Source organism: Chrysemys picta, chromosome 1, assembly GCF_011386835.1.
Source record: "Chrysemys picta bellii isolate R12L10 chromosome 1, ASM1138683v2, whole genome shotgun sequence".
Taxonomy (NCBI): domain Eukaryota; kingdom Metazoa; phylum Chordata; order Testudines; family Emydidae; genus Chrysemys; species Chrysemys picta.
Window position 1 is genome coordinate 25,520,603 of NC_088791.1, and position 24,097 is coordinate 25,544,699.

The following is a 24,097-nucleotide window of genomic DNA, read 5'->3' on the forward strand; positions in this document are numbered from 1 at the left end:
GTAATTATACTTAGCCACAAGAGCTTCGTAGCTGGAGATTCTAAATTGGAGCATGGCTGATTAATACACTTTGTGTTCAAATAAGTCCGGGCATTTCCAATCTCTGTCTGGATTGGATTGGTATTGATTGCCTCTTTCATTCTACATCCTTCTCTGGAACATTTTTTTTTGGCACGTTTGCCTGTCGGAGGGATGGACGCTGGGGTCTGCCAGAGCAGCTTTGCATGGTTGAGAATAGCCTCATGGATCATAAGTGCGACCTTGGAGAAGGAGGAGGAGGAGGATGTGTGGAGGGCTTATGCTGCTAGTACTTGACCTTCTCCAAAGGAATCTGCAAGGAGTCTGCAATCCTGCAGAATAAGTCCTGACAATGTCTGAAGTCATCGGCAGATGTAGGAGGTGGAGGCATGATCGCCTCGTCAGGGGGGAGGAGGAAAATGAAGGAGCCCCCTCCTCCTGTTCCTCCTCTTCAATTGGTACTGGTGGGGGTTCAACCTCCAGAGGGCAAGAGACTGATGGATAAGGAAGAGGTGTAGGTCTCCGGCTTTGTCCCTGGGAGGGTTCCTGACTGTTCCCTGTACATTGCCCAAGGGTCCCAATATGGCCAGTGTGGAGTGAGTGAAACATGAGGCTGTATCTACAGTGGTCCATGCCAAGACTGTTGACCAGATGTGGATTGTGGATAGTGAGGATGGAAGAGGTATGATTTGCCTGGTAAATGAGGCAGTAATGGAACACTCCTCTTCTTCCTCCTCATTGCTGGGGAAGGTAGGTGCCATCCTCAGAGGAGAAAGGGAGGAGTGACGTTGAGTCCAGAGAGGGTAGGTCACATCAAAAGAGCAGAGACCCAGGGGTGTCAGATACCAGCAGGTCTTTAGGGTATCTAAAATCTTGTAGAAGGTGGAAAAGCATCATTGGTGCCAGTGTATAACTTGATGTCGAAGGAAGGGTGTATTCCCCTGAAGTGTCCATAGATTGCTCAAGAGACTTGGCCAATGCCGACTATTTTGATGATGCCATGGGCTCTCTCGGGGCCAACAGTTTAATCACTGTTGGAAAGAGCACTGGTGCTGGCATTTTTTTCGGTGCCGAAATTCCTGAAGTTGGTCGGTCTCATTCCTCAGAGCCGTGAAATGGTGCCGAGGGCTGTGGGTCTGGCCTGGTTAGGATCCTACGACCGTTTCTTCAAGTTGGTACCAGAGGTACTTGGACGGGCCCTGGAGCTGTGTCCCGTCAGATGTGCTGAGGCAACAGACCTCGCAGGCGATGGTATTCTGGTGGGCTATGCCTCAAAGTGTGAGAAGGAGCCCATTTATTTTCATCCAAGAAAGAGAAGGCTCTCTCTTCAAGGGATGGGGGGAACAAGGAGTCCAGGCCAGAGTCTGATGCTGGTCACAGAGAAGTTCTAATCTAATGTCCCGGTCTTTTCTGGCTCTGGGTTTCAGGCCAAGGCAGTGGGAACACTTCTGTGGGATGTACCCCTCTCCCAGACAGCGAATGCACTGCGGGTGGCTGTCTGTTACTGGGAAGCCAGCCCTGAAGAAATGTACCTTTTAAACATGAAGTATCTGGGCATAAGGGTGAAGGAAAAAGCTTCCCAGTTGGGAAGGGTGGGAAGTGGGGAAACGGAAACCTAAGCTATGAAATAATTGAAGGTAAAATTAAAAACAAACAAAAAAAATAAGAAAGAAGAAGATAGTAACTACACTAATGGGTAAGGCACTATCTAGTAAGGAAATAGAAAAAGCGGACTCTTCTGAGGATTCCGTCACAGACCAAAGGCAATAGAGAAGGAACTATGGGCAGTAGGACCGCACAGCGCTACATATACACATCCTGTGTAGAGTGTGAGGGGGGCCAAGAACATGTGTGGTCTGAGGGGCACTGCTGATGAAGATCTCTGATTCTAGGCCCAAGGTGCGTGGCCACACCTACATGTGGAGCACCCAGAGGGACATCACTCAAAGAAGAACTTAGTTTTATTTCAGAAAAAAGTGACTGCAATTCTTAAGGATTAACATTCATAACTTCCAAATTAACTAACATGAAAAATCAGTATTAATTGGTATTATCACAGATCATTTGTCACAAGTACTTAAATATCAGAGAATGTTACTCATAAGGTTTTTATTCTAACCAATGAACTATATCTTGAAAGTGCAATTTTAGTAACACTATCTTTGTTAGTAATTTTGATGGCAGAAAAAAAAGTGTGCTTCAAGCACAGTTTTTGTTTTGTTTTGTTTTTAACATTTATTTCCATTTTGAGCCTTGACTGCATCCCTCCAAATCCCTATGGACTTCAACTGACAAAAACAAAGTGACAAGCAGAAGCAGGAAGGTCAGCACCTATTAACCTAAAGCTAAAAGCATCTATTAGATGAGGCAAAAAAACATTCAGAGGCCATGTCAGCAAGATATTGAAGCCTAGATGAAAATTTTATTTATCAAAGCTAGACTGAAAAACATCATCATTTTTACATTAAACAGAGATAAGGTGGCAAGTGGGTATAACTGGGCATTAAAAGAAAATTTCAAACAAAAACCAGGAAGCACTTTCTCAGGCCAATAAATAATCTGTAGGGTGGGCAGTCAAACACGTCTGTCAGACACAAAATTATAGTCAAGGAAACAGTCAGATCGCATACTAAGAGGCATTAAAAAGGTTGGCTGGATCAAAAAAGCTTCTTTAGCCCTTCAGATTAAATTTGTGGATAAGATATTCAGCTGGTGTAAACAGTATATCTTCATGGACTTCAACAAATTATACCAGCTGAAGATCTGACGCTGTATTGTTAATGAACACTACTGAAAAACGTGTCAGATTTGGTTAACCACAAAAGCACTACCATAAGGACAGATAGTATGTTAAAAGACATTTCATGAACCTTTTGTTTCTTGTAACTAAACTATTTATATCCTTTAAAAACTTGGTAATGTACATAAGCAGAGAACCAAGCTTTTGCTCCTTTAATATTAGCGACTTGATTTTTTCGTAAGTTTCCTTGATTATATACCATCTGAGATCTTTGAACAGATGTTAAATCATACCAGATTAAGACTAAAAATGTAAAACACAAATAGTCTGAGCATCTGTACTGAGTGGGGAAACCTTTCATGTTTTAATTACTTACATTTTGAAATTCAAGTAATAGCGTTCTAATATAGTAGTCTGTTCTTGCTTGTTCAGCTTCCTAAATAAGAGGAAACGTCTGTGAATGGATAGGAATTTAATATACAACAAATTATATATAAACCCCAACTTTATTCTCTATAGTGTCATGTGAACAAAAATAATTCACTTTTTGGTAATTTAAGACTTACCTGAAGAGTCAGTGTAAAAGCTATTTATCTGCTATGAAGCTAGACAGGTAAACATGTTTTTTTAAAAATGAAAAGATTTTGGGTTTAAAAAAAAATCAGTTAAGATCTTGGCCAGAGGCTACCCTATTTAGAAATGAAATTTCCCCATAAAACTAAGCTGTCACCAAATTCTGTCACGTCTTTCTCTAGTATATTTCAAAATATGTCCCTGTACCTCTAATGCAGGGGTTGGCAACCTTTCAGAATTGGTGTGCCGAGTCTTCATTTATTCACTTTAATTTAAGGTTTCGCGTGCCGGTAATACATGTTAACGTTTTTTAGAAGGTGTCTCTCTCTAAGTCTGGGGTGTGTGTGGAGGTGCAGGGCAGAGGGCTGGGTGTTGGGGGTCTCAAGATCAGGGCAGAGGGCTGGGGGCATATGCAGGTGCAGGGCAGAAGGCTGGATGTTGGGGGAACTTGAGGTCAGGGCAGAGGGGTAGGGGTGTGTGTGGAGGTGCAGGGCAGAAGGCTGGGTGTTGGGGGGAGGTCAGGGCAGAGAGCTGGGGTGTGTGGGGGGGGTGCAGGGCAGAAGGCTGGGGTGCTCGGCTCGTGGGGCTGGGAGGGATATGCCCTGTTCCACCCCCTTCCCCAAGGCCCGTCCCTACCTCTCTCCGCCTCCTCTACGGAACAGGAAGCACGCTCGGCTCTGCTCCGCACCCCCTCCCCCCTTCCCCTCACAAGGGCCATCGCCGGCAGGGAGGGGGAGGGGCCAGAATGCATCACGCTGGGGGCAGAAGCGGGAGGGGGGAGGGGGGGAAGCTTGGCTGCTGCAGGACCAAGCTTCTGCCTCCTGCCCCCGCAAGGGAGAGCGGTGGGGGGCTGAATGGGGCAGGGAGCCGGGATCCCCCCCCCCCCAATCGCTCTCTGGTCCTGCGGCAGCCAAGCTTCCCTCCTCCCCCGCTTCTTCCCCCAGCGTGGCGCTTTCCGGCCCCTCCGCCTCCTCTCACTGGGCAGGCAGCATGCCACTCAAAATCGGCTCGCGTGCTGTAGGTTGCCGACCCCTGCTCTAATGCTTCTCCATGCCTTAGTTAACTTTCTCTGGCCTCCTTGTTTTCTAACTTGCTTCCTTCAATTTATCCTTCCTTGCCATGCACTCAGATCATGTTTCTCTCCCACCTGAATCCCTCTATTAAGCTCCATCATTTACTGAATCAAATTTAAGGTTATTTTCCTTTCTAAGATGGGACACAATTCAGTCCCTGCTTATATTGTTGCGTCTCTCCTTACCCTTTTCACTCCCTCTGTGATGGCAGCCTCACCTCTCCTTCTATTTTCTTCCTTTTCCTGATGCCTTATACTGCAATCAACCCATACCACAAATGCCACCTTTATCCCAGTATGCACTCTCACTTCCCTATTAAAAGGTATTTCAAGTGAGTTTGCATTTGAAGGGCCCTTGAACATACTACTATACCCACACCTTTTTTAGTAAACAAAAAGTGTTACCATTTTCTGGTCTCCCAGTATACGAATATCCATTTTTGAATTTTAAATGACAAGCTCAGGCCAGGGACCATTTGTGCCTTGTGCAGTGTCAAACAATGCTGGCACTCAACCAAATATTTAATATTAACATGGACAGCTATAAAAGTTATTCACCTCTCTGCAGTGATTTGCTAAATACGAAAGATGAATTTTCCAGGACATACAATAAATAAGTATACATTTTACTAATAGAATAGAATAGAATAGAATAGAATAAAGTGAGACACTAAAGTCCTCTGCATAGCCAGGCAAGACAGTGTCTTATGTCACTAGGGATGCCCAATAAAGAACTGAGAATTAGTAGCCACAGTGAAACCACCTAGGGCCTGTTCTGTCCACAACGAGAAAGGTGCATTTTTAAAACAAGTTACATGTTTAGAATTAAAATTTAGACGCGATTACAAAAAAGCATTCAGAGTCTGCTAATGAGTACATCTGATAATAGGAAGAGCTCTTTAAGATGTACAGCAATAAGTCCATTGAAAATATTAGTTCACAAAACTTTATACTTACACAAGAAATCTGAAATGGTCCAAAAGTTACACTTTCTTCTCCATGTAAAGGCCAGTACCGCTCACATTTTTTCTATTTAAAAAAAAAAAGTGTAGTCCTAATTTAATCCATAGTTGGTACTTTAAGAAAGTCACTGACAGTAAAAGTGTTGCCAACTTTTGCAATTTTATCGCATGTCTCATATTTGGTGTTTTTCTTAAAACTCCAGCTTCTGGAGTCCTGTGATTGAGAGAGAATCTCAGTTTCCATTTAAAACAAAACAAAAAAAAATAAGATTTTAGTCTTCATGGTTGCAGAGAAAACAAACCTTTGAAAACAAACCTTAAGGACTTGAAAAAACAGAAGACCAACAAATGTAAGCAAGGGATTATTTGTATAAGTGAGATTTTTTTAATTATTTTTTTTAAGCCTTGTGATCTTTTGGAACCTGATTCAAAAATTTTTTTTAAATGCACAGAGTTAGCAATAGTGGTTGCATAGAGTTTCCCTGTGGCACTAGAAAATACTCACTAAACTAGGAAGCATGACAGAGCAATATCAGCCCTTCCTGTCTCCTCATCTGACAAGGGATTCTTATGGACTCAAAATCAAGATTCCTTATTTGATGAATGGACCTTTTTTGCCTAAAACTGCACTAGGAGCATGATAATCTCCACAGTGAGAAGACCAGCAGTACAGCTACCATTAGTTTATTTTAATTCATAGGGATCCTTTTATAACTGAAAATAAATATTAGCTCGGAGTCTATTCAGGTTGTACCTGGCTAGCACTGTGGTATAGTTACCAGAAAACAGCTGCTTTCTAGAATGAAAAAGTGGCCAAGTTCACTGATTTTCTATGCATATTGACACAACTTGGCTCATGGAAGTAGGTTTGTGAACTCTCTCCATAAAGAATGACAAGAATAAAGGCTCTTTTACTCAGTGCAATTGAGCTGTATTTGTAGTTACTGACTTTACGTAAAAAGTCTCAATTAAAATATCCTAGCAAGTGGGGCTGCAATATTTATTCATATTTCTGTTTTTAGCATACATACCCGTCCCATTTCAAACTCTCGACAGGCCATTACAATTATCTGAAAAAGGAAGAAATATATAACTACAGGAAGTTAACATTTTAACATCTTTCACAAAAGTTCAGAACTTTGCCACCTGAGAAAGTGCTCAGACTTTTTGACTGCCTATTACTGAAGTGTTTAAACCTCTGTTAAAATCTAAATACAAGTTATGCATATTAAGAATTTCACACATGCAGATGTACTTTTAATATTAACAATTTAAATACTAAACACTGAGTCCAAATTTTTATCACTTACAGCTAATCTACTCAAATAGCAATAGTAATTTCTTACGTCCATAAGTTATTTGTATTCATTGCCATCCCAATGTTTTTAAATTAACAGTGAGAGATGTCAGTCTATAAGAGTTATATACTTAAGTTCTTACATAGATTGACAAGTTGTGATTGCCCTTGCCCTTTATACACAATGTATGTGGTTATATGCTTTGCAAGCAAACACAGCTATAGTTGGCTTAATTAAATATCCTGGAAAGAACCAGGACAGATTTTTACACTGATCATACATAATTAAAGAAATATTCAAAATTTTAAAATGCAACTTACTGCTATTTTTCATGAAGTTGTGTGCATTACCTTAAACCTCTAGATAGGAAATCTTTAAAATATTAAGCTATTCATTGTACTATAGAGTAACATCAAGATTCCCCAGTCACTAAATCACTTAATTGGTAAACATTAAAATTGAATATTTTAAATTTTCTTGTGTTATGAAAATTTATGAATGATAAAGTTGTACCCTTATGAAAGGCTCATGAATTAGTAGAAAAGAGATGAGTTTCATAGTACTAAAGCTTCCACTTAATTCATTACAACAGTGCAAAACTATATCACTACATGAATTCTAAGAGACAACTCCTAAGCTCACTCTCTCGCACGCTTTTTTTTTTTTTTAAATGTTTGAACCATTATTTCTGAAACCGATTGTGTCAGTCCATACTAGACTAATTAGAGTGGTAAACCCTATTCCAGAAAAATGATTAATGATGCATTTGAGCTGTTTGTATACAATAAAATTATTTTATTGGCAATATTTAAATTTAATGTTTTCCCACAATTTTCATTCATACTATAAAAAACAAGTTCTGTTTCAACACTGTAGGTCATTACAATTTTAGCCAGTCTGTAGAATTTTTGGCAGAAGTCCAAGTTGCTCAATGTTTGTAAACATTCCTTTGTGCCAACAGCTTCAATAGACTCTGAAAATGCATTCTTAGTAGCTCAATATTCATCACTATGTATGTATGTATGTATGTAACAAGTTTAAAAAGAGAAGTAGGGTACTTACTGCAACATTGTACTCCCATATCATTCTCCAGAAATCTATTACAGTATTTGCTAATGGTCCCTGGGTAGCAACATATGCTTGTGGCCCATGTACTCCCTAAAATTGCAAAAAAGAGAGAAACAGCTGAATGTTCACAAGAGAAGTCTGGTTGTATTGGATTAAAAAAAAAATCTCTATTTCATAATTTAAATGTAAATCTAGAATCTCTTTTCTGTGTCCTCCTTTCACAAACTCATATTTTGTTCCATATCCAAAAGATGGCAAAAATAGCCTCCACCACACTTCCAAACAGCTAACTTGATGTAAAAGAAGGGGGTAAGACAATGGGAATTTTACAAGGGTATGTCTACGCTGCAGCTGGGAGCTGCCTTCCAGCCAGGGTAGATGGATAGGCGCTCATGCCACACACACTAACACACACAAACTAGCAGAGTGGATACTCCAGCACATGCTAGCCACCCAATAACAAGCCCACCTAACTTGATGCGTCCGAGCTCAGGTGGCTAGTTTGTGCTGCAACATCCGCCCTGCTATTTTTATTGCACTAGCTCAAAGAGAGCTAGAACATGTCCATCTACTTAGGCTGGTTGAGATGCTCCCAGCTTCAGTGTAGACGGACCCCTATTGGCTTCAAATGGACCAGGATTTCACAGTTGTATGTTCTTACATTATGCCAGCATAAAAAAAATTAAGACAGAGGAGTTTAGTAAATTTTTTTTTTAAAGGAAAGTTTGTATAAAAATTCCAATTCTGCAATATTTCCCTTGCTTTATAAGATTTGTTAAAAATGAAAAAAAAAACTTTATATTTAAATCTGACAGTATGCTTCATATTAAATTTGCCCACCAAACAAAGTTCTAGGAAAACATGCACCATTATTTACATCAGAATGGCCATACTGAGTCAAACCAAAGGTCAATTTAGCCCAATATCCTCACTTCCAATAGCATCCAATGCCAGATACTTCAGAATCAATTAAAAGAACAGGGCAATTTTCAAGTGATCTATCATCCTCTGTGGTCCAGTCCCAGCACCTGGCACTGAGTCTTAGGGACACTCAGAGAATGGGGTTGCATGCTTGACTGTCTTGGCTAGTAATCATTGATTGATCTATCGCCATGAATTTATCCAATTCATTTTGCAACCCAGTTATAATTTTTTTTAATACTACTAGTGTTTACATTTCTTCTTTTAACTAGTGTTACATTTCAAAGCTCAATTTTTCAATTTATAAGTTATTCAAGACAGTTTTAGTCAGAATATTTTTATTTTGAAGTCAAAAGCAAATATTCCCAGACAATGAACATAAAAATTTGACTGAACTTTGAAATATTTGTTAAAAATTTCTCAAATCAAATTTATGTCCAAGTAATGAAACTTTTTTAAAAAAAAAGCAAGAATTAGAGATTAAAAGCATGCCCACTGAAGAAAAGTGGATCAGAGTTCCAGGAAAACTTAAGAACTATGTCACTTCAGATCACACAGACAAAAGGCAAAGCATAACAACATCCTACCATGATTCTACTACCTGAAAAGTAGGTTTTCGGAAAGAATGCTACTTTTATTGTATTAAAATAAGCCCCCCCAATAGTGATCAAATATTTGCTAAACATTGGAAGATCCGCATATAAATAATATTCTAGATCTACTATCTCCATGCAGTGGTGAGCCTTTGTAAAGGCTCGAATATTCTATAATAAATATGCAAATTATGTATATACATATATTTTTTTATCTTAAAATATCCTATCATTTTCCTGTGAGCAGTTTTTCCTATAAATGTTACCTGGAAGTACACCTCTACCCCGATATAATGCGACCCGATATAACACGAATTTGGATATAATGCGGTAAAGCAGCGCTCTGGGGGGGGCGGGGGGGGGGGCAGGGCTGCACACTCCAATGGATCAAAGCAAGTTCGATATAACGCAGTTTCACCTATAACGTGGTAAGATTTTTTGGCTCCCAAGGACAGCGTTATATTGAGGTAGAGGTGTATATCTCAACAGAATGACAGATCTGCAGTTTTACTGCACTGAAATAGTGATAGGTTAGCCAATTCCTAACTAAATTTTTTTTTTAATAAAAGTACAATGTATAGTATAAAGTAACATTAGACATTAACTCATTTAAAGTATACACCAACATGTTTGAAAATTAAATAAAATTATGCCAACTGGAAATGTTCTATAGTAAGATTTGAGTTCTTATTTCATAAGTTTGTAAAATATTAGCGATTAAAATTGCATTTCTATGAAATCAAAACTCCAAAGGTATTTTAATGTAGTCAGATGTTAATACATACCTTAATAAAATTTGCATTGATATAGTCTGAATCTTGCGGGAGTGTTTTTAAAGTCAGTTTAACTCGGCTGTGGTCAACTAAAAGAAGATAGTTTTTTAGTGAAGAATTATATAGCATATGTTAAGATATATCTATTACATAAATAAAAGTGTTGCTTGATGCAGCAAATTAATTAACAAAATGTTTCTTAAGATGCATAATAGTTTCTAGCAGATACTAGTCAGTCAATGAAATTAGCAATAACTGAATAAGCTAATTTAGGTGGGAAAGGGCAGGAAAGACCTACAACCTAATAACTCCAATTTGTCAACATTAAGCAAAAATTTAATACAACATTAAATATAACAATACTTATATCTATACAAGTTTTTATATAGAGCTTTTCCTCTGTAGATCTCAAAGTATCATTAACCCAGTTTTACAGATGGGAAACTGAGGAAGAAATAGCTAGAGTGATTTGCCCAAGGTCATCCAGTAGATCAGCGGCACAACTAGGAATAGAACCCAGGTCTCCTGAGACCTGTCCAGGACTCTATTCTTAAAGTCTCACATAGTCTGGGTTAGATTTAAAGGATATTTGCAGTCACAGTTAAGGGCACCTACTCTAGGTTCCCAGCTAATTAGCCATCACATTTCTTGGGAAGGTTTCAGAGTAGCAGCCGTGTTAATCTGTATCCACACAAAAAAACCATGAGTACTTGTGGCACCTTAGAGACTAACAAATTTATTTGAGCATGTGTCCCTCCCAACTGGGGTTTTCCCCTGCCTCATACAGTGATATTCCCAGCAAGCCAGACTGCCTAAATAGGCCAGCAGTTTCGCTTTGCTTTCTCTTCAAAGACTACAAGCAACTGTAATGGCCAGCAGTTATAAGTTACCACACAGCCTTTTATAAGCAAGCACATTTATTTTTAAGGTGAAAACATTAGAGAAAATGTATTAAAAACAATAAAAGAACCACATACATCCTAATAAGCTTACCAGAGATCACTCCCCAGCTACAGCAGAGGCTCTGGTAGGAGTCAGTCCTTCAAACCCCACAAAAAGTGTTTTTTCCCCTGTGATTACAAGTTCATTACAGCTTTAGTTCAGAACTAGCCCACTCTCACTACAAATAAGTTACCGTAGATACTCGTTCATAAGCCAAATATTTTTGGTAAAAACATGACGCATTGAAGAGCAGGGGTCGGTTTATAAACAGGTCTACACCAAAATTTGATGATTTTAAACTCTATGGAATCACTGAATTGAATATTTAATACACTTGTTTTGTTTACCTGGAGCGTGTGCAGGCATGGAGCCCCTCAGCTCCCTGTGGCTGTGGTCCACCATTCCCAGCCAATGGGAGCTGCGGGACGTGGCACCACTTCCCGCAGCTCCCATTGGCTGGGAACGGCAAACAGCGGCCACTGGGAGCTGAGGGGCTCTGTGCCTGTGAATGTTCCAGGTAAACAAAATGTCCCAACCCGCTTACGCTGGTGGGCCGGGAGCCAAAGTTTTCCAACCCCTGAAATATAGGGTCGGCTTATGAAAGGGTCATACAGTTTTTGCTATTTTTACCTATCCATTTTGGGGGGTTGGCTTATAAATGAACTGGCTAATGAATGAGTATATATGGTCATTTTTCCTTTATACAGCTTGGGCCTTTGATTTTGAGTCTCCAGTAACAGGTAATCAGCAGACAACGGCTCACTCCTCAGGACATAGCTTCAAAAGGCTGGGTTTTTGCATTACTGGAAGTGGGGAATTTACATTCATCTTGAGATTTCTCCAATCAAACCTCTTGACACTTGTTCCAGACAACAATGGACTTCTGGGACAAACATGGTTCACTACAGTCCTCTGAATTTCTTAACACTTCCAAGGGTTCACCTCACATTTCTCCCCTAGAGAGATTACATAGAATCCCGGCCCACAATAACCTTTGCATGTAATACAATGGACTCCAAAGATACTTAAACTTAATTCAACAAGGGTTTTTGAGGATATAGCAGGAAATTGCCATATCTGTCACAATTGATATTGGCTGTTAGGAAACTAGGAGTAACAAAGTTATTATTTACCTCTTAAAGGAAAATATGGCAACACATTCCCAACACAGAGTGCTAAACACTGACAAGGAAATGCAGCTGGCTGAGAAGACCAGATGCTGATCATGTGAACTATAGTAGGAGGTACTGAGTGTGGCCTGGGAGAACAGTATGCAACAGAAACTAGATGAGACAGCATTTAGGCAGTTTCTTAGCATATTTTGTCTTTGGAAAAAGCATATACCAAGAGGTAGGAGGAAAAAGCCTTTGCAAGCAAACTCTGGGATAAATATCCAAGGGCTCAGGTTCCCTCTGCCTACCCAGTTTTCAAGAGAGCATTCCAACTGACTTCCGGATTGCTACAACCTATTTAGAAATTGCTAGCCATGGGCATTTCAACCAAAAACACCAATAATGTACTAGATGCTCGGTGAAGTACTAAAGTAGCATGCAATATATCAGAAGTAGAATTTCCACAAGCTTCTAAAGCAAAACTCAACCAACATTGCCAATTTTTTGTTTTGGATAGAAACAAAGGGAAACAATGGAAACATTTTAATTAACACTATAAATCTCTGGTTTACACCTAAAACAGAATATTTTTTTCAGCTTGTCTTGCCTTTTATATTTAGCAGGCATCTACTCAGATGTTCATGTATTTGAACGGTTTTGTATTTGTTGTATGAACTATAAGCAACTGAGCCTTCAGCATAAAGTAAGTAATTCAGTCACAAAGCTTTGGTGACCAGAAAGTGTTGTGATTGAACAATTGTGCAAGATTAGTATAACAGCCAGGTATTTTGTTTTAAGTACTCTAGGTTACTGAACTCTTTGAAGCACACATTCAGCTCTGTTTAGGGACTGAGGATATGCTGATATTGCTCCATAAGAACCATTATATTCAAGTGGTTTATTTACAAGTACACATTTTAAACTAAGAATTTCAACCGTGAAGCTTCTTTCTCTAGACACAGATACACTAATGAAAGTTTGCCCAGTGATGTAGCAGCTCTCTCCATCTACTGAGGAACCTTAGTAATCTTTCCAGTTTGCCGCTTGGATATTTTATGATTCAGGAAAGCTACAGGTCTTGAAGTATAGTCGAAGTTAATGAATTCTATTGCAGTGTCATTACTGTGATTATTAAGGGGATACCAGAAAGTTAATCCTTTTTAGGTGCTATGGAAAAAAATAAGCTAATCCTGCTCAGTGACAGTTAGTATACTTATATTGAAAGTGTCAACTAACACAAGAGAGAAACATTAACATTCTTCAACTGAATATAGCAAATACATCTGTAGGTAAATCCATGTTATTTGCCAATTGGTCATTCCATTTGATTGTGATGCTTCATAATTATTATCTGACATTCCCATTAATACAATATTGAATAATAAATCCTGTTTTAGGTTGTTTCAAACTTACTCTAAATCAAAAACAGTGTTCTAGAGTGGAGACTGTCCTTGGAGTCTAAGCTCAGGCAATATTGTTACTGACTTTCAGTTTGGCTGTGGCCAGTGATTAGCATTAGGTCATTTGCAAATGAAAAAAATAGGCTTGTGCCTCCCCCTCCCCCTCCCCCTTCAGAATATAGGGAGGAGACTTGAAACTTTTAAAACAAGCCTTTTTAAAAAATACACATTAGAAATTCATATCCTGTCTACCCTATTTTCCCCAAAGACACTATGGATGGCTGGAGATTTAGGAGGTATTTTTGTATCTTGTAGGGGATTTTTAAATTAGATGATTTGCATGAAAAGTGGATCTTTGTTTCTGCTCTTGTGGCTCACTACTCAGCAAAAAAAGGGGAGATCGTGCTCTCCATAGCAATTAACTGTGAGGTCAAAAGAGTATTAAGTCTTCAAGTGGAGAATAAGCATCAGTAGCAAGACAACCCATAAGGAAGGAAGACCCTGTTTTCCATCCCCTCCACACCAAAAGACTGGAAGAGAGGGGAGACTATTTAGGTCCACAATGGTGCAAGAAAATCCCTCTCTCACCTGGACTAGGCAGAACAGCAGGAACTAAAGCACTTTGTTCTCTCTTGATGCCATGTACACATACAAAATGGGAAAGGAATGCCTAAGAAGGAGTACTGCAGAAAGGGATCTGGGGGTCATAGTGGACCACAAGCTAAATATGAGCCAACAGTGTAACACTGTTGCAAAAAAGCGAACATCATTCTGGGATGTATTAGCAGGAATGTTGTAAGCAAGACATGAGAAGTGATTCTTCCGCTCTAGTCCGTGCTGATTAGGCCTCAGTATTGTGTCCAGTTCTAGGTGCCACATTTCAGGAAAGATGTGGACAAATTGGAGAAAGTCCAGAGAAGCGCAACAAAAATGATTAACTGTCTAGAAAACATTACTAGAAAAAAAACTGGATTTGTTTAGTCTGGAAAAGAGAAGACTGAGAGGGGACATGATAACAGTTTTCAAGTACATAAAAGGTTGTTACAAGGAGGAGGGAGAAGAATTGTTCTTCACCTCTGAGGATAGGACAAGATGCAATGGGCATAAATTGCAGAAAGGGAAGTTTAGGATGGACATTAGGAAAAACTTCCTAACTGTCAGGGTGGTTAAGCACTGGAATAAATTGCCTAGGGAGGTTGTGGAATCTCCATCATTGGAGATTTTTAAGAGCAGGTTAGACAAACACCTGTCAGGAATGGTCTAGATAATACTTAGTCCTGCCTTGAGTGCAGGTGACTGGACTGGATGACCTCTCGAGGTCCCTTCCAGTCCTATGATTCTATGAAGTAGCAGATTGGTGAGAACAGCAAAAGGGGGGAAGAGACCCCCCTCCCGAGCAGCAGAAGCAGAAAAGGAGAGAGTTTCAGCTCATTGGTGCAGGGCTGTAACAAACAGGAAGGGGGGTGTCCCCCCCCCCACCTTCCTGCTGGTCATAGCAGGCATGTTAGAGCCGATGAAGTAGGGAGTTCCAAAACCAGCTCATGGGGGACCAAGGGAAACTAGGGGGTAGGATCCTCGCTGCATGGGCAAGGGGTTGGACACAGGACCACAGCTGGCAGATCCCAGGGTGGTCTGCATCTACCAAACAGATACCCCTTTACTGGGAAGTAACACAGATCTGAAGGGAAGCAAACACACCCTGTGGTGAACTAGCTGGGTATGGGGGCAGGGATGCCAACAGAGAATTGATTCAAGTTGTCTGGGCAGTTGCTTCTGAAGTTGTTTCTGCAGTACTACAAGGCTTACAAGGTGTAATGGGTTGCTCAGAGGTAGGACACTTTCATAGATTCTAGGACTGGAAGGGACCTCGAGAGGTCATCGAGTCCAGTCCCCTGCCCTCATGGCAGGACCAAATACTGTCTAGACCATCCCTGATAGACATTTATCTAACCTACTCTTAAATATCTCCAGAGATGGAGATTCCACAACCTCCCTTGGCAACTTGAACAAACGGACTGCAATAGAAGAGAGCAACATGACTGGCTGTGGTGAGTTTTATCAGCACCAAATACAGGTTGCAGGGTCAGGGTGTTAAAGTGAGTCCCTTCCATCCAATAGGTGTCTGTAGGGGGGGACTTCAGTGAGGTTCAAGGAACTTGCTCCCACCTAGGTCCCCGGAGAGGAAAAGTGGGCAAGATGGGAGGGTGGTCTCTTACCCCTCCCTCCAAGAGGGCAGGAGACACTGAACCTAGTGGAGTAGCAGAACAAGCAAACAGGCTATGTGGGGATCTGGTCTCCTAAGAGCTGTGTTGGAGAGGTCTGGGGTACACACACCTTGTACAGAAATTATGGCATTACACAGCCTTCAGTTGTTGCAGCAGCTGGGAGCTTCCATGGGTGAGGGAGGTCTGGAAGTGGTTTTAATGGAAACCCAAGCTCCAGCTTGGGAGACAGGTGATCATCACATGAGGCAGACTGCTCACCAGGGGGCAGAAGCCCTTAAGGAGGGGAGGGGGGGGGGGCTGGTTTATGAGAACCCTACAACTCACCCACTGATTGGGAACGTGAATTCCCAGGACAGAATTGCTTTCCCGGGGCAACTGGTGAGGAACGGGGCACTGAGGATGCCAGTCATGAGTATGGTTATGCTGGGGTGGCTGACCCAATGTGAGTTCACTTTCTCAGCACAACTAAAGATAAAATGTTGAGAGGTGACTTTGTAGACATCTCACTGTTGCACAGGGAGGTGCTGACAGAGAGTAAGTTGGGGCAAAGCAAGTAGGGCAATGAAATGCCCAAGCAGCCACAGGTGACTAGAACATGGAAAAACTCTGAAGCTGCCTTCCTGATCTATGTGGGCTTTATTGCAGAGGCTTACCTAGATAGCACTGTTCAAATATATGGATATAATCAGGTGCACATATCGTACGTTATGGGGCAGGCTTGGTTTATCTATGAGGAACAGTTTAGATTGTGGACAGCAACACAAACCAGTGGGACATACCACAACATGAGGTTAGAGTAGATGACACCACAGGCTGGTTTCCATACTGACAGCTCATTCTGCAGTAAGCCCACCAGAGGCCTGAGGCTCATAATGACATTTGTTGGGCATTTAATGAAATTAGTTTTCATAGCATCTGAAAATCTAGGCATTCTTGCAAAATGTGCTTTAGAGCCACAAAGCCTGCAATTACCACAGCAACTGTGGAAGGCTGCAGTAGCAAAACAGAATGGATGGGTAAGTCAGGTACTGCCCACAGATCCCTGGGGGCCAGAGCAAGGTATGGGGGCCAAGGCACAGGAAGGGTGGGGGTGAGCTAAAAATGGGGGGCTGGACAAAAACTGTCATCTCCAATTAAGCTGGAGGAGTTAAGCGTCCCTTTGGGATTATGCTAACAAGATAGATGGGGCATATCTGTGGGATGGGTTTACTGATGGGTTTAGGATCCCCTTTACAGGGGAAATAAGTCATTATGTCCAAAAATTTGAAGTCCTTAGTGATAATGGGTCATATTGTAAAGGAAAAGATTACACAAGAATTAAAGAATAGGGTAACAGGGCCATGCAATCATCTACCGATACAGAACATGTGGATTTCTCCCCTAAACTTGGTCCCTAAGGAAGTTCCAAGTGAAAATCATTTAATTGACCACCTGCAATACTCATGGGGAAGCTCCGTTAACAATGGAATAGACCCAGACTTGTGGTCTGTGCACATGGTTAGGTCTTATGGCCCCAGGTCACTGATGGCCAAGTGTGATATCAAGTCTGCTTGTCGACCGCTACCAGTGCATCCTTCCAACTTTGAAACAGAAACCCAAAATGTTAAAGGATAATATTATTTTGATAAAGTTATGTCCATGGGATGGACAATATCCTGTTTGGCATTTGAGAAATTTAGTACAATGCTACACAGGGCTGTGATGCTGGCAGATAGTGCATAACTTAGGTGACTTTATACATGGGCAGGGTAAATTTGGATGAGTGTGTTAACCTGATGAACAACTTTCAGGCACTAGCTAAAAAGTTGGGGGTACCCCAGCAGAGAAAAAAAAAAAAAAAAACAGAGGGGCCTTCCACAACGCTGACCTATGTAGGTATAACACGGTGGGTATATAAACTCCCTTAGGATAAACTTCTGGAGCTATTGGGCTTGATCAGGAGAGTTAGGGGGCCATAAAAGTTACACTCCACGAGCTACAATCTGTTAATTGGGCATCTTAACTTTGCCTGCCAGGTGGCAGTCCTGGGTCTGGATGCTGCAAGCAAGGCACAGAATGCCTCTGCAAGCAGAGACAGACCTCACCATTTTCTAAGCGTTACTAGAGAGATAAAGGAGGATTTGGGGGGTTGGGAACAGTTTCCAAGCCATTTTAATGCAGTGTCATTGGAGAGGGAGGAATGGATACTTGCAGATGGTTTAAAGATACCCCAAAACCTGTACCTCCCAAGTCATCTGAGTGTGTTTTACCAAGACAAGTCATGCACCCCAAAATGACCCTTCACATGGATACAAAAAGGGATACCACAGAATAAAACATTTTTGGAACATTTTCTAATTTGGTTGCAGTGGTCATTTGGGGAACAGAGTTCGCTAATAAAAGCATCTATTTCTGGTGTGACAACATGGTGGTGATGTATGTTATCAGTTACTAGTCCTCCAGATCACAGAGTTATGAGGTATGTAAAGGCATTTGTACTACATTTAAGTTTTAATATGTGTTTCTCTTCCAGACACGTGCCCAGGGCTGATAATATCATATCAGATGCATTGTCTCATTTTCAGATGGACAGATTCTGGTAGCCAGCATCAGAAACCAGCAAGGAACCCAAATAGATGCTGCTAGCACTATGGAACCTGGTGTATGACAACTGTCATTGTAGTGCAGAGATAGAGGTCTCTGTGAACACTGCAGAGCTACAAAAGAAGTCTTAATGATTTTGTTCAATTTCAGGAGCAAGAGGGCATGTTACCCATATAGCCCATAATGGAAGAATGAGTGCTGCAGTACATGGTGTCATTAGCAACCTGGCAACTGGCATCATCAACCATCTCCACTCACCTACCGGTCCTTACGTTGGTCAATAGGCTGAATGGTTACTCAGATTCTTGTAGTGTGTTTTTAGTTTTGAGACCATCCTGCTAGAAACTTCCAGGCACCAGCCCTAAGGAAGATTCATGCCGTCCCATCACTGTTACTGTGCTTAAGGATCTGGTGTGGAACGTAAAGCCCACACATCATTGCGGACAAGAGGTAGGCTTATTCAGGGTGGCATTTCTGTTAGCACATTTTGGAACTTTTAGGATCAATGAACTAGTACCTGGGTTCTATAGGGACTCTTCTGGAAGGGCTATGGAATTGAGGGATATACACTGGGAGGGACGATTGGTCATATTAACTTTGAGGGAGTCAAAGATAGTTTCAGTAGGTCAAAGATGGATCAAGGAGGTGGGGTGAATCCATTATTCTACAGGAGGGTGATGAGCCTGGGATCTGCCCTATGAAGACTGAGGGCATATGTGGCATTAAGGCCAGGGAGGGATGGGGCCCCTCATGATTCATGGTGACGGGAGTCCCCTCACAACGTACCAGTTTGTTACAGTTTTAAGGTGGGGTCTGATGAAGTTGGGGCTTCCAGCACATGAGTTTGGCTCACTCATTCAGGATTGGGGCAGCAACAGCAGCAGCCTAGCTGGGTCTGAGAGCTAGTGAAACTCAGGCAATTAGGTGTTGACACTCTGAAGCATACAGAATGTATGTGAGACCGCAGGTGGGGAATCAGTGTTAATTTTCCTTTGTGTTTGTATTCCAGATGTTGGCAAATGAGCCACACAGACATTGGTGTGGATCTGCGGGCACAATATTGTTTACTGGGCGCATAGACAGGCTTCCAAGTTGCCTGGAGGTTGCAGCTAGGCCTCAGTGGTGAAGCAGCCCTAAGCTGGCATGGGAGGAGGGGCATAAGAACGTAAGAATAGCCATACTGGGTCAGACCAAGGGTCCATCTAGCCCAGTATCCTGTCTTCCGACAGTGGCCAACACCAGGTGCTTTAGACGGACCAGCTGTTATGGGACCATGCATGTTATGGGACCAGCTGTTGTCCCTTCTGTACACTGTGGTGGCCCATGAGCAGGGACCAGATATGAATTTTCCCCAAAGTGAACCACAATGATTTGGGAATGTGTAAAGGGGTGGACTTAATGATCAGAGCAAAGAGGGACTTGGGGCAGATCCTGGAACTTTTCCAGGAGTAAAAATTATTTTGGTCAGACATGTTGCAATACAGGGTGTGGCAGGAAACTGTTAAACCCCCTTGGGTTGACAAGGCTAGGAGCTATGTGAATAGGGAGGGGGTCAAATTCACAGATGTCATGGGGGATTGGTAATTGCTCATCCAGACACAGTATAAGAGGCACCAGAATTATTCAGGGAGACTAGGGTCCACTTGTCAGCCTTAGGGTATAAGTAATTGATTATGGAATTACCTGCACTGTACACTTTTATCTGTCAGGTACTACCTGACATTTAGGAATAAAGTCGTAGTCTAGTCAAACCCCATCCAGTTTCATTATAGCCAGACAATGGCAAAGTCTCTGGGAGAAATGTTGAAATGTAACTTTTTGGGGAAAATGGCAAACATCACAGCTGCAGAATTGCTGAGTTAATGGAGCATCACTCAAATGAGTGGGGCAGTTCACACCTCTTTGAGCTAAAAGCAACAGAGGGTCCTGTGGCACCTTTAAGACTAACAGAAGTATTGGGAGCATAAGCTTTTGTGGGTAAGAACCTCACTTCTTCAGATGCAAGTAATGGAAATCTCCAGAGGCAGGTATATATCAGTGTGGAGATAACGAGGTTAGTTCAATCAGGGAGGGTGAGGTGCTCTGCTAGCAGTTGAGGTGTGAACACCAAGGGAGGAGAAACTGCTTCTGTAGTTGGAAAGCCATTCACAGTCTTTGTTTAATCCTGATCTGATGGTGTCAAATTTGCAAATGAACTGGAGCTCAGCAGTTTCTCTTTGGAGTCTGGTCCTGAAGTTTTTTTGCTGTAAGATGGCTACCTTAACATCTGCTATTGTGTGGCCAGGGAGGTTGAAGTGTTCTCCTACAGGTTTTTGTATATTGCCATTTCTGATATCTGACTTGTGTCCATTTATCCTCTTGCGTAGTGACTGTCTAGTTTGGCCAATGTACATAGCAGAGGGGCATTGCTGGCATATGATGGCATATATAACATTGGTAGACGTGCAGGTGAATGAGCCGGTGATGTTGTAGCTGATCTGGTTAGGTCCTGTGATGGTGTTGCTGGTGTAGCTATGTGGGCAGAGTTGGCATCGAGGTTTGTTGCATGGGTTGGTTCCTGAGTTAGAGTTGTTATGGTGCGGTGCGTGGTTGCTGGTGAGAATATGCTTAAGGTTGGCGGGTCGTCTGTGGGCGAGGAGTGGCCTGCCTCCCAAGGTCTGTGAAAGTGAGGGATCATTGTCCAGGATGGGTTGTAGATCACTGTAATTCATCAGTTTCTCCTCCCTTGGTGTTCACACCTCAACTGCTAGCAGAGCACCTCACCCTCCTTGATTGAACTAACCACGTTATCTCCATACTGATTTATACCTGCCTCTGGAGATTTCCATTACTTGCATCTGAAGAAGTGAGGTTCTTACCCACGAAAGCTTATGCTCCCAATACTTCTGTTAGTCTTAAAGGTGCCACAGGACCCTCTGTTGCTTTTTACAGATTCAGACTAACACGGCTACCCCTCTCATACTCTTTGAGCTACTGTTTCAGGCTGTTTGGAACTCCAGAAGGAGCACACTGCACTGGTTTATCTTTTTTGTTTTCCAGATTCTCTGTAACCCTTACAATTCCAGAAGCTTTTTTTTTTTTTTTTAAATACATGAGAGCTGAGATTCTGGAGTACAATTCTGTAGGAGAGGGTGAATTCTGTGGCAAATTCTATGATTACAGAATACACCAAACCCTGGATATATTAACACACATTTATGGTTCCAGTTTAGAGTTTAAAAATTGGTCCCTCTGGATAATTCATGTTCAACATTTTAAATTAAAACAGAATTTAAGGTAATGTATTAAAAGCTGTGTAAGCAGCCTAAAATAAAACATGCACTGATTTGTTTAGGTTGGAACTAGAATGGAATATAGTAACGAGTATGTCATACATATACTTCTCTCTGGTGGCAAAAGCAGTTTCTGCAGAATTTAAAGACTGGCAAATGCTTTATAAAAATCTATTGTGCCTTTTATTCTCCTTTATGACAAAAGAATCCATAAGAGTTTTTCCCAAAAATTTTTTCTGGTTTTTACTTCAATACCAACATAAATTCTTTTCTTCCCTACTTCACTGAAGGACCTCCTGAATATCTGAAAATATTCTCACACCTCAACTGAGCAGGAATTGTACTTCTAGACTTCTGATTTTCCTGAATGCCACCAAATTCACCTGAGGTCTGCCGCGCTTTTCATATAGCTGTTGAACACTTAATTCAGTTCCCAACTCCCCTGCATACAGCTGTGTTCTGCAGAACTAACATGGGTATTTTTTCTAGTACATTTATATTTAAATAACTAAAAAGACAAACAAAGGCTTTAAGTGCCCAAGCACACCATTACCACCAAAATTAAATCTAAGTGACGTTAAAATGATCGTTCAACAGTGCACCAATTGACCAGACATCTAACAAGACTTCCTTCCACCCCTTTATTGTTATGGGAAGCATACGTTTAGCCTTCTCCGTAAGTTCCTATCAAAGATGTCTTTTCAGCATGTCTGGAAGGTCATCAAATTTGGACTATTTCAGACCAAGGTGGGGAGCTGCAGACTCTTGGAGCCCTCACTATCTGTCAGCCATTGACAGACTGGGAAGATTTCTTTCTGCCCATGACATCAAGAGGGCTAGGGACTTAGAAACCATTAACTTTCTTGTGCCTCCCTGGCAGTTAATCTATGTCATCATCTATCAATCATGGCACTACTCCAACTGAAACTCTTCTAGATAACTGTCACTTGTTCTGAAAATTCAATACAAAGAACCTCACTGCATTGGTCTCTGGCCTGTTTATGAATCACTTTCATTCATTCTCTGTTCATTAGCCCTGGACTATTGCTTTCCCTAAATGAGCATCCTAACCCTGTAGGTTGGCATCTGTGTTCAACACCTTCCACACCAGAAGTGGTCAACAGATAGTTGCTATCCACAAAGGAATGACTGTTTCAGATAATGCCACACAGTCTTAGAGATCTTCAGATATAAAATCATCTGTGGTATCCCAACTTCCTTCTACTGCACCAGAAAGATTTCAAATGGACTATTGGGGAAGTAGGCTAAGGGCACTACAACTTGACTTTCCACCACATATCCTAGTGCCTGCAGCAACTCCACACTGTTCTTCTGATGAAGAATCAAAGCTTTGTCATTTTATCTTGTAGAGGCTGCTTATTAGGGCTTTTAATCTTGCTCCATGACCTACCAGCTCCTGCTAGACACTGACACAACTCTTCCGGTTTATTACCTACTCACTGCTTATTGGGAAACTGCAAACCTCTGACACTGCCGGCCTGGCTGTTGTTTACAAATTAGCTCCAACCAGTCAGTCATCCAGGTAAGGGTGGACACCTGCCTTTTCTTTCAGTGCTGCAGCCAACACTATCATAATCTTGGTAACTGTACTTGTGGATGTAGCCAGTCCAAAAGGCAGGGCTTGTTGCTGAAAGTGCTGCCCCAGGATGGCAAACGGTAGGGATGAAGCACGGAAGTATACAAGATTCAGAGAACATAGAATGTACTCAAGTGCACTGATTGAATAATGGACTTTAAGGATTCCATGCTGAAAGCTGAGACTGAAGATGATGACAATCTTTTTTAAATTCAGAACTGGTTGCAGACCTAGCATCATTTCTGGAACAGCAAAGTATGAAATAAATCCCTGCACTTCTCTAACCTCCTGGGACTGGATTAATGGCCACTCTGTTCTCAAGATATGGTTTTTGTATCTGAGCTCTTTGCCACTTACTTATGTTAGACCAACAAATGAATGAATTGCTGAAAGGGTTTACACTGAACCTATGTAAAAGTATGATTTTATGATACCTTTGTCATTCCATCCCATAAGCTCTTCTGCCAGGGACCAGGTCCTCCTATGTGTTTATATAGTGTCCAATACAATGGGGCACCAATCCTAACTGGGTGCTACCAAAATATAAACAAACAAAACAAAAAAGACTCACCAGGGATTGGAATTTTCCCCCAAAATCTCTTTGTCAAGGGTTTAAATTTAGCCTGTGTATAAGAAGTATCTGTCATACCACAAACAAAGCTATATCCACAGTTTACATTGGTATGCCTTCACTTTCACCCCAAATAAGTAATTTCTGATCCCCTTAAAGGAAGGGAGGGAGCATCAATGTTAGACACCCAAACCTGAATTAAATGTCAAGACTGAATTAATTTTGAACAACAATGAATGTGGTGCTTGTGACGTGAAACGTGCTGGTTTGACAGGCCTGGAGACCAAAGTCCACTATTCACCGCAAGTTTGTTTTGCAAAGTAAAGTAATTTTAAAATAGAAACTAGGAGGCTGAAATAACCATATATACCAGGGCA

General features: G+C 41.4%; 1 protein-coding gene across 8 annotated transcripts in view; it reads right to left on the minus strand.

Moving 5' to 3' along the window:
• Nucleotides 1-24,097, minus strand: part of PTPN12 (protein tyrosine phosphatase non-receptor type 12) — a 148,388-nt gene that overhangs the window by 62,535 nt on the left and 61,756 nt on the right. For all 8 annotated transcript variants that reach the window (XM_024109161.3, XM_042859381.2, XM_042859379.2 and 5 more), the window contains exons 3-7: nt 10,031-10,107; nt 7,726-7,821; nt 6,397-6,435; nt 5,361-5,432; nt 3,135-3,194 (exon numbers count right to left, since the gene is read on the minus strand). In XM_024109161.3, coding sequence (XP_023964929.1) covers nt 3,135-3,194; nt 5,361-5,432; nt 6,397-6,435; nt 7,726-7,821; nt 10,031-10,107 — 344 coding nt within the window. The remainder of the gene's footprint in view (nt 1-3,134; nt 3,195-5,360; nt 5,433-6,396; nt 6,436-7,725; nt 7,822-10,030; nt 10,108-24,097) is intronic.